The sequence below is a fragment of the Aspergillus thermomutatus genome (assembly GCF_002237265.1).
Source record: "Aspergillus thermomutatus strain HMR AF 39 chromosome Unknown NODE_118, whole genome shotgun sequence".
Classification (NCBI taxonomy): domain Eukaryota; kingdom Fungi; phylum Ascomycota; class Eurotiomycetes; order Eurotiales; family Aspergillaceae; genus Aspergillus; species Aspergillus thermomutatus.
Window position 1 is genome coordinate 43,660 of NW_020798167.1, and position 12,925 is coordinate 56,584.

General features: G+C 50.0%; 5 protein-coding genes across 5 annotated transcripts; 4 read left to right on the top strand and 1 right to left on the bottom strand.

The window, feature by feature from the left end:
- Positions 1–770: 770 nt before the first annotated feature.
- Positions 771–4,559, top strand: CDV56_105327 (putative kinesin family protein (BimC); the record flags this gene model as incomplete). The annotated part of the gene is made up of 5 exons (XM_026758946.1): positions 771–1,220; positions 1,282–1,925; positions 1,981–3,031; positions 3,083–3,535; positions 3,585–4,559. 5 exons carry the CDS (start codon positions 771–773, stop codon positions 4,557–4,559), a joined length of 3,573 nt encoding a protein of 1,190 aa, XP_026613721.1.
- Positions 4,560–5,613: 1,054 nt separating this feature from the next.
- CDV56_105699 (uncharacterized protein) lies at positions 5,614–6,765 on the bottom strand (the record flags this gene model as incomplete). The annotated part of the gene is made up of 1 exon (XM_026759318.1): positions 5,614–6,765. One exon carries the CDS (start codon positions 6,763–6,765, stop codon positions 5,614–5,616), a length of 1,152 nt encoding a protein of 383 aa, XP_026613722.1.
- A 1,095-nt stretch (positions 6,766–7,860) lies between these two features.
- On the top strand, positions 7,861–8,957 carry CDV56_105856 (sulfurtransferase; the record flags this gene model as incomplete). The annotated part of the gene is made up of 2 exons (XM_026759475.1): positions 7,861–8,837; positions 8,903–8,957. 2 exons carry the CDS (start codon positions 7,861–7,863, stop codon positions 8,955–8,957), a joined length of 1,032 nt encoding a protein of 343 aa, XP_026613723.1.
- Positions 8,958–9,667: 710 nt separating this feature from the next.
- On the top strand, positions 9,668–11,004 carry CDV56_105984 (uncharacterized protein; the record flags this gene model as incomplete). The annotated part of the gene is made up of 2 exons (XM_026759603.1): positions 9,668–9,788; positions 9,860–11,004. The coding sequence occupies 2 exons, from the start codon at positions 9,668–9,670 to the stop codon at positions 11,002–11,004; spliced, it is 1,266 nt and encodes a 421-aa protein (XP_026613724.1).
- A 1,078-nt stretch (positions 11,005–12,082) lies between these two features.
- CDV56_106143 (RPEL repeat-containing protein) lies at positions 12,083–12,701 on the top strand (the record flags this gene model as incomplete). Its single annotated transcript, XM_026759762.1, has 3 exons — positions 12,083–12,237; positions 12,321–12,421; positions 12,523–12,701. 3 exons carry the CDS (start codon positions 12,083–12,085, stop codon positions 12,699–12,701), a joined length of 435 nt encoding a protein of 144 aa, XP_026613725.1.
- Positions 12,702–12,925: the final 224 nt, after the last annotated feature.

Genomic DNA, 12,925 nt, shown 5'->3' on the forward strand with positions numbered 1-12,925 from the left:
GGCCCATCAAACCGCAGGCGAAGGCCATTTGAAGGTAGCTGTAGAATAACTGGCTTCCGCAGGGGATCGGAGGAGGAATATGCAAGATCGACTGCGGGGTAGATGTGTGGATGTGACTTCACACGAGTTAAAACATTGTGGAGGGAAGCACCAAGCGCTATTCAAGATTAGCTCTATAGAGAAAGAGAGTAACAGAGGGAGACATGCTGATGAAGCCCAGTCCCTTCCCAGGAGATATCTGGGCCTGCGTGGGGGCTCTCAGGGCGGTCATGGTGATCTGCGACCAATTCTCATCATGAGGTAAACATGTGAGTGGCGGGGAGCCGCTTTGTTCATGTAAAGAGTGTCTTTCCGCAGATAGACAACGTAAGGCAAAATCACTAGATAATACTTGATGCGTCAGTTCTGATGGGATTCAAATAACAGGAGACGATATGGAGAGTAATGATTGCAGATATGTATGCAGATGGATAGGCGATGATCACATCAGATCATGTGAGAGGGGAGGATGACCCCCTAGAGCTTAGACCATAAAGTGGCACGTGCGCAACATCCGGGTTTGTTTACATTTTCCTTTTCCAGTCTCCGTCGAGCCACAACAAACGTTGGCCTGATTACTTTGATCTCTATAGAGACAGACAATTTCCCGACATCCAGCAACCAACAGGAACAAATTTTTCTTGCTAGATTGTTAGCATACTCATCTCCTATAGCCATTTTTTTTTCTTGTTTTGAATTATCGGGGAAATTTGCTCGTTGACCCTTTCACCATGGCCGGCCCCCAACGGCCTGCCTCCGGCCTGCCCACCAGGAGGACGGCTACGCGACAAGCAACACGGCGCCTGGGCTCATCAGCGACTGAGAGAAGAACATCCTCCGCGATTCCGGGAAAAGCTTCCGCCCCGAGCGCGTCTCGTCTGAAGTCACCGAGCGACCCGGCCAGCATCACTGCGATAAGGAACCAGAGAGATTACGAGCGCGAGATTAATGAGGACACAAGTATTCACGTGGTTGTACGATGCCGTGGACGCAACGATCGCGAGATCAAAGAAAACAGCGGCGTGGTAGTGTCGACCGAGGGAGCCAAGGGAAAGACAGTGGAACTGTCAATGGGCCCAAATGCAGTTTCGAATAAAGCCTACACTTTCGACAAGGTCTTCTCGGCTGCGGCTGATCAGGTCACTGTATATGAGGATGTTGTTCTTCCAATTGTGAATGAGGTCAGCTACTTACTACAGATCACTTAAAAATTGCAAGAAGTTGACCAGCTAATGGAATCAGATGCTCGCGGGTTACAACTGTACTGTCTTCGCATACGGGCAGACAGGAACGGGCAAAACATACACCATGTCAGGTGATATGACAGACACTCTTGGGATACTGTCCGACAATGCCGGGATTATACCACGCGTTTTGTACTCGTTGTTCCACAAGCTCGAGGATACGGAAAGCACGGTAAAATGTTCTTTCATTGAGCTTTACAACGAAGAGCTGCGCGACTTGCTTTCAGCCGAGGAAAACCCAAAGTTGAAGATATTCGAGAATGAGAAAAAGGGCACCAGCAGCAGTACACTTGTACAAGGGATGGAAGAAACGTGGATTGACTCGGCATCTGCTGGTATTAAATTACTTCAGCATGGCAGTCATAAGCGCCAAGTCGCTGCGACCAAATGCAACGACCTAAGCTCTCGAAGCCACACGATCTTTACAATTACGGTCTACACCAAACGGACGACTGAGAACGGGGATGACTACATCAGTTCTGGAAAGCTCAACTTGGTCGACCTTGCTGGTAGTGAAAATATCCAGCGCAGCGGCGCTGAGAACAAGCGAGCTACGGAGGCTGGTTTGATCAACAAAAGCCTGCTCACTCTTGGTCGGGTGATCAATGCGCTGGTGGATAAAAGCCCGCACATCCCATACAGGTACGCAACAATTTTTCAATGCCGCTTTGGAGAAGAGGAAGCTAACTGCAAGCAGAGAATCGAAACTCACGCGGTTATTGCAAGACTCCCTCGGTGGGCGAACAAAAACCTGCATAATTGCCACAATCTCTCCCTCTCGCAGCAATCTTGAAGAGACCATATCCACGCTGGACTACGCATTCCGGGCCAAGAACATCCGCAATAAACCTCAGATAAACTACATGGCGAAAAAGACTCTTCTTCGAGAGTTCACACTAGAAATTGAGAAGCTCAAAGGGGAACTTATCGCCACAAGACATAGGAATGGTGTTTACATGACACCCGATGCCTATGAGCAGATGACGATGGAGAGCGAATCCCGAAGAATTGTCAATGAGGAACAAAGAGCCAAGATCGAGTCCATGGAGTCTAGCCTACGGAACAAGGTTCAAGAGCTATTCACTTTAACCAGCAACTTTAACAACCTCAAGAAGGATCACGAAAATACTCGTTCTGCCTTGAATGAGACCAATGATATTCTCGAGAAAACCGAAATTGTTTTGAAGGATACAAGAGCCACTCTCGAAGAGGAAGAAATGTTACGCAAAGCTCATCAGGATACGGAAGCCCAGCTGCACGATATTGGGTCGGATTTGGTATCGACGTTGGACAAAACAGTTGGTGATGTGGAAGGGTTGCATGCGAAGCTACAACGGAAAGCAGACCTCGAGGCAACAAATCGGGAGACATGGGAGACTTCTGTTGACGAAGTTGCTGATGTGACAAGCACGATCGACAGTAGGGTTGGGACATTCTTAGACCGACACTCGAAGCTCGTTGAGCACATCGCCACGAAGATCAATACTTTCGTCGAGGACGAATTGACCCAATTCCAGTCAACTGAATCGGAACTTCGCAATTTCAATCTCTCTTTCGACAAAGCGCTACGAGAGGCACAGGCTCAGACTTCTGATTCTCATGATCAGATGAACAACGTCCTCGAGGAGATTAAGGTTCTACGCGAGGAAGTCAAGGGCAAGGTCGGAGAGGGTTTGAATGGTCTGTCGGCGGCAGCAGCCCGTATCTCGAAGGAGGTTATTGGCGAATTCTCAGAGTTTCATGCCCAGGTGAGCTGGATTCTCGTGTTGCGACCAAGTGCCATGTGCTAACCAATATAGCTCCACGCATCTTACAGCACTCTCGGGAAAGATTTGAAGTCCATGTTTGAGGACATGGTAGCCCACGTCAATACCCAAAAAGCTGAGATCAATCAGCTTCGCCTACAACTGCAGGAGGCTAATCAGCAGGCTGTGGAGGCGAATCGCAGAGCCTCGGCGCATTTAGCCCAAACCCTGGAAGAGGAAAATACCCACGCCGAAGCAGAACGGGATAACCTCATGTCACAAATCAAATCATTGATTGAAGAATCTCGCCAGCGACATTTCGGTCGTTTGAAGGGCAGAGTTGAATGTTTGCGGACTGACATCATGTCTTCGGGTGACTCCTTGGAACAAGCAACGGCGCATTATGATCGACAGGTCGATGAATGGGTATTCAAGTCGGAACAATTTGCCAAAGATGTCATTGCGTCTCGTGATGAGGTCAAGACCAAGATGCAGAGTGATTGGGAGGTAAGAAACCAACCGCTTAACTAGTGATGTGCCAATACTGATCTCGCAGGCATTTGATCAACGCAACGCATCCATCCAGAAAGTAACCGAGTCAGTTCACGAGGAAACCGTCCGGATCGTGGATGCCCAGATGAAGGATATGAGTAGACAGATGGGTGCACTGGATGATTTCGTCGCGAAGGCACGAACACAAAATGGCCATTACTGCGACGCCCACATGGCTAGCTTACGGAGCATGGCGTCCAATGCCCAACAATCCTACGCAGCATTTGAAGAACACCTAGCCGGTTCTCGTGACCGAATAACTGGTTTGCAGGAGGATGCGAATCAACAAAAGGACAGCCTTCAAGAATTGACGCTGCCTCTGTTCGAAGAAGTACAGAAACCCTTGTCGGATCTTTGTACTAACATTCGAAAACGCCCGCTTGAAGAGTATATTCCAACCGGCGTCACACCTCAAAAGAGACGTTATGAGTACCCAACAACCCTGCCTCGAACTGAGGCGCATGATGCTTTAGTCAAAAGGATGAGAACCTCCAAGGAACTTGAGGTCCTGCCATTTGGCAACGCTGAGGAGCCGACCGCTACTGCTTCTTCTCCGGACAATTCTCCGCGGGAAACTCCATTAAAAGGCTTCGTCTACCACGATGTTGAGGACGAGGTAGAAGCCCAGCAACCTCCATCCACCACTGCGACTCCTTCCAACACTGGTCTTAGGGAAGTCGATGCAAACGTCGTCGCAAAACATCTAGCGTGTGACACTGATGATTCAACGGCCACTCAATCCAAACCTTCCGTAGCAGCAAACGCTCGAGTATCTCTGTCCACCGGCAACCCGGCAGAGATAGAGGAAGCTGACAATCCGCCCGCCAAAAGACACTGCTCCAGCTTTGGTGTAACTGATACCAAGCTTCCTCAGAAGATGCTGACAAAAAAAATGGCCGGCATGATGGAAGGCAGAGAAAATGTTCCTCTGCCCGGAACTTCGCGCGGACGAAGGCTCAGAAGCCACCCCTCTGACTGATTCTTGGAGTATGAACTGCCTGTGCAAATAGCTGTTACCTCATCATTCTTATGCTCTGATACCCCTGATTGCATGAGTTGTGACGGCGTTTCGGATTAGGGAGGAGTGATTTCTGCTTTTCGGTATCTGCTGAATATTTGTTTGTTTGTGTGCAGAACTTTGGCTACCCATGCTTTGTCTCTGTTTTTGTCTTCATTGGTTTCTTAGACTATCTACTGAACAGCATTTCTGCGTTTCTGCGAAAACCTCCCAACTTTGCATTTCCAGATTCAGTCCAAAGTGGCGCTACTTTTTGCTCACTAAGCAGGCCAGATTATGGTTAGGGTAAATAAGTATAGGGTAGTGTATATAAGTGAACTGTCTTTCTGCGACGGAAGTCCAGTCTGATTGCCTAATATGAGTGCCGCTGCTTTTATTTAAGCCGCCAGAATCGTCATATCTCGTGCAAAACCCCAACACGAGAACATAGGGAACCCTACCCAGTTCGGGACGGACCGTTTGATGCGATCAAGATCCTTTTTGAAAGCGGGGGTCAAGCCCAGCATGGGCAGCTCTTACATTACGCGGCGATGCGAACCAGAAACGACAATCGCGAGGTGCTAGAATTCATTTACCATCAAGACCCCGAATATAACAGCTTACACCTCAACAAGTTGCTTGACGAGGGATCTCCAGAATATCTCATGAACAAAAGAAGTGGGCTTGGCACTCCATTACACTACGCCGCCAGTTCCGGTTCGGTGGAGATGGTCAAGTTTCTTCCAGAGAAGGGCGCAGTTCCTGGTCCTTGGGAGCCTTACCAGCTTTTCCAGGTTGTGACCTCAGTGAATGGATTTACTTGAATTGGTGTTGCTTCGATTACAAGCGAAAAATTATTCTAGGTGCGACGTAACTTTTACATATCCGGGACTTGACCATACTAAATACACATTTAAGGCATTTGTAGCAGAGTAGGTCGATCACAACGACAGAATAAACGCATCTAGCAGTCGAAGCTGATATACGAAGCCATCACACTGTCTCTTTATTGTATTAGATGGTTGGGCGACATCCTTCAGATATTGCTGTCGTCGCCTGTTGCATTCTTGGTATTGCTATGGCCATCCATCTGTTCACGAGTGCTTGAATCCAAAACAGCGTTGGCATCTACATTCCCTAGCACTTCTTCTCCTTCAAACAGGGCATCTTGAGTAGACTGAACCTGTTGTCCAGCCTCGATAACCTGCCTGAGCTCGCCCAGGCGTTTCCCAAACTGCTCCATCATATCTTCCAGTCGTTGACTTCCTCTCTCCTTGTCTCTGTCCTTTCCAAACATAGTCACAGGCAGACCAGGCGTACCGTGGATCTTGAGCATTAAGCCACCATTTGAAGGTTGCTCGCCGGTAGCATTATTGTCGAATGTCGGTGCTGGTATGACTTGCGTGCTGAGCACTTGCCATGCTGGTGTCAGGCTATGTGCGGATATAACATTGAATTGATGCTGGGACGAGGGGAGTCCATGTAGTGGAGGCGGGGACTGCTGGTGCAGGAGTGTTCCCTGAGCAGCAGGCGAGGTGGATATGGTCGTCATACCGGCCGTGCTGGCACCGCGAGCCGGATCTGAGCTCGGGTGTTTCGCATCATCAGGATTCGCGAGCTCCATGTCGAGGATGATGTAGTTGTCGCGAACGCCGGGAGTCGGAGGGGGCAGGAGGGGTTCCTTCTTTGGACTGGGGGGTTCATCGTCCTCCGGGCGGGCAGTTTCGTTTCCCGCTGCTTCCTGCTGATGCATCGTGGGTTGATTGTTCGCTGACTTTGCCTTGCTTTTTGAGGGATCAGGAGAGCTGTCTTGCTCGCTTTCTAGGGCGCGTAGAGCTGCTTCCGTTACAATGTCTGTGTCATCGTCGGAGAAGATGTAGTGGACTGTTGGGTGGTAATATTCGGAGGTGTTGGCATCCTCTATGAGCGTGAAGAAGGGTTGAAATGAAGGCTGCGAAGCGGAACTTGTCTCATGACGGTCGTCATCTCCGGGATGTAAAGATGAGGTTTCGCCAGCTACATCGTATGTGGTCTGTTGCTCCGGATGGTGGCTGACTCGTTGCGCGGTAGGAGGACGATCAAAGCTCTGTGGTCGTGATAGTGTTTTTGGACCGGAGAATCCTCGGGAGGCGTGCTGAGGAGAGGATGAGTATTGAGGGGAGGATGTGATTTGTGTTGGTACAGACATCTCCAGCAGCGCGGCTACATCGTTGGCTTCGGGATGATATTGAGATGGTTTGATTTGGCGTGATCAACGAGGATCTGTCCCAAGCTACGGAATGGCTCAACTGATATCATCACATGGCTGGGGTTGTCGACTTCTTATCGATAAAGTCAGGTGACTTGCAAAGCACACTCTTGGAAAATCATCAAATGAGTAAGGTAGAGCAGCTTTTGCTTTCATGAGGAAAGAGACGAAGGAAATAAAAAAAAGGGTATCATGTACATCAGAACTCCTAACACCCGATTGCCACAAAATCAGAAGGCTTAGAGGCCAACAATATCATCATTGTCACTCATCATTTTGCTTCCACTCAAACTCTGGCCATCTCATTAGCGTTAGATCAAGAACAGGAGCAAGAGCGTAAATACTTTGTCTGCACATTGGACACAGTCCTTTTGAAGACTCTTGTTGAATCCAAGTCATAAGGCAATGCTGTTAAGGGGAGTGATCCAGTTAGCAGCTTCATAGAATGAGGACAAGAAGATCCACAATCACACCATATGGAAAGAGTGGCCGCATTTTCCGAGCACTGAAGGAGGTAGAGTTACAGGTCAACATTTCATCCCATCGCCAAAGTCGAGTAGGAAGCGAACTCACAAAGTGAACAGTCGTCTCCCGGAAATTTGCAGGTTGGACATGTTCCATCAAATTGAACGCGGCATATACCACAGACGTCATCCTCGGGCATATCCCAGCGCCAGGTAGCGACCGCATTCCATTCTTTGATAGTAACTTTCATCCTGGTGTGTCTTCTTTGTTGTACGAAGGTTGTGTTTCAACTTGGTTAGAAGATGAGGCAGCTTGCAAGTATGTTAGCGGAGTTGCGACGATAAGCGCGGAGTTGTTTACCTCTTTCACATGGTGGGGAAGCAATGGGCTGACTCCGCACAGGACTCGATAGCCTAGATAACGATGGAAAAGACCATGTTTCCCCCACTATCCGTACACTTCCCTTTACCCAGATTGTCGAGGTTTACTGACCCAATCTGACCACGATATTCGCCATTCGGTATGTGAATAGTCTCATCAATCAGTTCCCGTGAGAAACTCGTCGCGAGCATGGCGTTTGCGACTCTTCGTAGCATTCCCTCACCGACTCGCCTGATGCGCCCTACCATGTCTATCTCTCAGCAGCTACGGCAACAGACCCAGAGTCGCCAGATCTCATTCTCTTCTTACCTCGTGTCCCCCAGGGAACTCCATGAAGCTTTGAAGAAGAATCCGACCACAAAGATCTCCACTTCTCCGCGTGTAATCCCTCTATGTGCCGCCTGGTTTATGCCCAATGACCCCGAGGGCCGCACAGGCATTGATGTTTTCAGAAAGCATCACATTCCTCAGGCGCGATTCTTCGATCTGGACGCCATCAAAGACCCCGAATCTCCCTACCCGCATATGCTTCCTACCGTGGAGACGTTTGCCGAGGCGATGAGCCAGCTTGGCATTCGGCGCGACGATGAGGTTGTGGTTTACGATACGGAAGAGCTCGGCATCTTCAGCGCCCCTCGTGTTGGCTGGACCTTACGAGTATTTGGGCATCCCAGGGTTCATGTCCTCAACAACTACAGGTTGTGGGTTCGTGATGGCTATCCGACAGAGACTGGGGAGCCAGCGCCTGTGGAAAAGACCAGCTACCCACTCCCGCAGTTCGACTCTAAGCTGGTGATTCCGTACCTGGAGTTGAAGGAAATCGCCAAGGAACACCGAAAAGAAGGAGCGAAGGAGGTCGAGATCCTGGATGCTCGATCTTACGGGCGCTGGGCGGGTACTGATCCCGAACCGCGCCCGGGGTTGTCTTCGGGACATATCCCTGGCTCCAAGAGCTTGCCATTTCAGGAACTTCTTGACCCTGAAGCAAAGACCTATCTTTCTCCTGAAGAGCTGCGCAAGGTCTTTGGAAAACATGAGGTCGATGATACCAAATCCATCATCAGCACATGCGGGACCGGCGTGACGGCCAGTATCATCGAAACCGCTTTGAATGTGGCAGAGTATGGAGATCCCAGTCTTCGGAGGGTTTACGACGGGAGCTGGACGTAAGTAGCTTTCTCTTTTCTTCGCCTTGCGGCTATGAGTTCAGATGCTGACTCTTCGCGATTAGGGAGTGGGCACAGCGGGTCAAAGACTCGGAGGGTCTAATCAAGAAGGCGACCTGAGAGAACCCTTTTCTATTGTGGCCATGATACGATTTCTAAGGATGTGTATGACAGGGCTTCCATTCTCTTGCCTTGAATACATATCAGGCTTGCGTTACAGCGCTAGCATACATGAAATGACTTAGAGCTTCACTGCTGTGCGATAGAATGTAATACAGGGAATAACAATCTGCATTAGTCCTATTTCATTTGATATTGTTGGCATAAAGTGTTGGGGAAGGATGGCAGTTTCCTCCTTCTGGATCACCCTCTTAAGAGTCTTAGTAGTGCTTAGTCAAAGGCTCTGATCGATTAATTCTCCGCGGCTTCGAGTTGATCCGCCGCTGTTGGATGCAGTTACACTCCCTCTCTCGGGCGGACTACTGTTCACATTCATTATTATCCAGGAACGGAACACAAGATGCTGCTGATGAGTTATACTTGTGAAATAGTGTTCTCTTGTAAGTATAACCTGCATACATCTTGTCTGTCCTTGTTGCCTGGCTCTGCTACATGCACCCATTGCAATCCATGCCCCCACATTCCCAAAGTCCTCCGCCTCCGTCTAACTACCCAGACCTCCTTCGTGAGTTCTAGCATCCCGCTAACATCACACTGCGGCCTAGTCGCGGTCGTCAAAGCTAGCTGTCTAGTGTAGGACTGCCCTGTCCTGCCTTGATTGTTCATTCTTCCTATCAAAGCGCCCGGTCGCCCTTCACTCATTGAGAGCCATGTCGGCCGGACGCAAGGTCTTTCATTGTGCCGTGGACGAAACGGCCCTAACCACCAACATCAGCGAAATCAAGAGATGGACCACCAGCGGCGCCATTACCCTCATCGTCCCTCTTTACAGTAAGTAAAATTGCTTTCCGAGACGCCGTCCTCCGTCCCGCTCGCTCATTAGGTTTTCTGCTGCTTTCCAGCCCTTGAACGCTTGCATGCGTTGAAAAGAGCCGGATCCCAGATCGCCATCAACTCCCGTGAGGCTGTCCGCTTTCTCGATCGAGTCACTTCCGGAAAGGACAATATTCCTGCCGATAGCGTCGTTCTCCAAGGTCCGATGGAGCAGTACGAAAATTGGGAAGAGGCGGAGAAGTTCTTCCTGCCGGAGTTTGAGGAGGAACCCGAGGCGATTAACGGAGATACCGCGGAGGAGCAGTCACCGCTGGAGAGGCCAGTCGAAAAGATGAAGAGCAGCCACAAGAAAAATGGCGCGGCCCCGGATGATCTGTCGCAGATGCTTCTCAACAAGCTCAACTTCAAGACTGAGTCAGACGCCGCGTCGATTCCCTCCGCGGGCACGCACAGTAATCCGGCCTCACCCCCTTCGTCGAGAAGTTCGCGCACAAGCCCCGAAGATCCCAATCCGCGCACGGTTGCAAACGGTGGAGTACAAAATGCGGCCACATCGAAGAAAGAGACTGGACATCGGCGCACTGCCTCGGGATCCGTGGTTCCTGCAGTTCCCGTGGTGCTTCGACCTCTTCTCAGTGCCATTCTATGGCGTTTGCACAGTGGCCCCGACGCCACTAATGCAGCGAAGACTTGCATTCTGGTCACAAATGATCGGGTAACGGGATTGTGGGCTCAGAAGTTCGGTATTGCCGTCAAGAACATCCATCAACTGCGAACTTCGATCCAGTACGAAGAACGAGAGTACAAGAACCGTTGCAAGTACGTCGAAAAGACCCTAGTGTCTGAACCGAAATCGCTGCTCTCGTACGAGGACGAAAGTGACGAGGATGAATTGGTATTCGTGCCTCGCGGCCGTGGAAAAGGTGCGTCGAGAGGTGGAGGTTCTCGCGCCACCAGCAACCGTAAAACTACTGCTTCCAAAGTGGTCGCAGCCCCTGTGGAGAGTACCATAGAGATCCCCACGCAGCCCATCGATCCCGATTCTTTCAGTCGTTCCTTAGGCCCCGCTACCAAGCAACAGCCTACTGTCGACTTGAGCACTCAAGCTGGGGCCGCTCGTGGCCTGGCTGGCGCATCTCGTGGTCGTCGCGGAGCATCCCGAGGACCTTCTCGTGGTAACAATCGTGGTCGAGGCAAACTGTGGGTTCCTTGATGGGAAGGCAAAGGTTCGTCAATCGTCCGACTGGCGAACCGGGCTTCTGCAAATTTCTCAGAGTAGACCTCTATGGTTGTTATTCGAAGCAGAGAAGGGAGTTATCTGCATTGGCTGTACTTCCTACTGGTCGGATTTCGAAAGTTGACCGGTTGCCTACGGATGAGACAGATTGGTTCTCCTGAGCGTGTGGCATGCATGTACAGGAATGAGGCAGACGATCGCGAATCGAACACAGCACGGTCCCGATCCGCTAGCACCATTCTGCATGGGAACTACGATCAAAAGGGCTTGAAGCATCAGGCATGGTCTGGAGTCGAGCTGCGGGGAATCTGATGATTGCCTGTATGCCGTTGACTTTCTTTTACAGTGCGAAACAGGCTGATGTTATTCAATTTGTTTCCACTTTGCAGGTGGTACTCCAGGACCCATCATTCTTTCCAACGCCATTCAGTTCAAAGATCTAATTCTTCCCCCTCAACACGTCCATGCTGAAAGCACACAGATGGCAGTTGTTGTTTTGTTGCTTGATTTCGTTGGATACAATATAATGCCACTCTCAGAATGGTTTCGGAGGAAGAGGCAGTATTCAGAGGGTCAGCAAATGACATTGTGTGATGCTTGCTTACTTCTTTTATTGTCAGAGTGGATGAGTGTATCCCGGTCTTCTTTTCTAGATTCGATAAGGAAAATTAGCATACAAATCAGACCTTTTCTTTTTTTTGATGCGACGTCTTCCGTGGATAGTCCCTCTCCTCGATTTATGCGGGGTGACATTGGCTGATGCTTCTTCGACTTCTGTTGCCCCGCCGACTTACCTTCAAAGGTCCCGTGGAACTGTCCTCCGCATCGTCACTTGACCTAGACTTCCATTCTCATCTGTCAACATCATCATCGCTTCGGACCTCATCACGTCGTGCTTCATCACTTAATAATAACCTGGTATCTGCTCTTATCCCCTCTCAACCATCTCCACCAGATTCGTAACCCCGTTGTCGTGGAAGTAGTCACAGTCGAGTCTCCGCAAGTATATATTTCAGTCCTCTCGTATCATCACCCCGCTATCGCTATTACTATCATGGACATTATCATCCCCAACACCGAGATCGACGAGAGTCCACTCTCTGCCTCGTTTATGGAACGTCGCAATTCTCTTGAGAAACACCTCCAGACTCGACCCGACGCCCAGGATCTCAAAGAAAGACATATCCTGCTCGATACTACCGTGGCGCCGTAAGTGATTATCGACTACCACGCCCCGAACTCTACACTGGCCATGCCCGAATACTAAGTGTCATTACCGGTATTGCGTGTAGATCTCTCCAGGCAGCCAGAGCAGAACTCGCGCGCCAGCGTACAACAGACAGCCTGAAGAAACATCTCGAGCATCGTCCCGGCCGGGATGAGCTCGTTGAACGTGTGTATTTCCTTTTCTTGAACCCGTTCCAGCGGAGATGCAAGTCCAATGACGTGCTTGATTGAAACCTCGAGTGAGAAAAGCTGATTGGTTCATGATAGGCAACATCCTCCCACATATCAACGCCGCGCCTGCGCTGCAGGCCAACGCAAAGGAACTCGAAAAGCATATGCTCGCGGATAACCTTGACCAGAAGCTGCAGCGGAGACCGCAGCCTGAGGAGCTTATCTCGCAGGGTATCTTGACGGAGGAAGAGGATCCGAGGTCCCCGTCTGTGTAGATGGAACTGTTGAACGCGCTGATTAGGGCTCATGGATATCGATATGGAATTGGAAATGGGCAATTGGGCGTCTTCGAGGCGTGTATACGTTGATTGGGATGAGGGCTTCAACCTTCCGTACATGCCTATTTTTACTTGATGATGTACACGCTTTTATGAGATTGACTATGTTATGACTATTGGTATTACCTGGAATCGTTAACTTGATATTCGTACGTTGCACC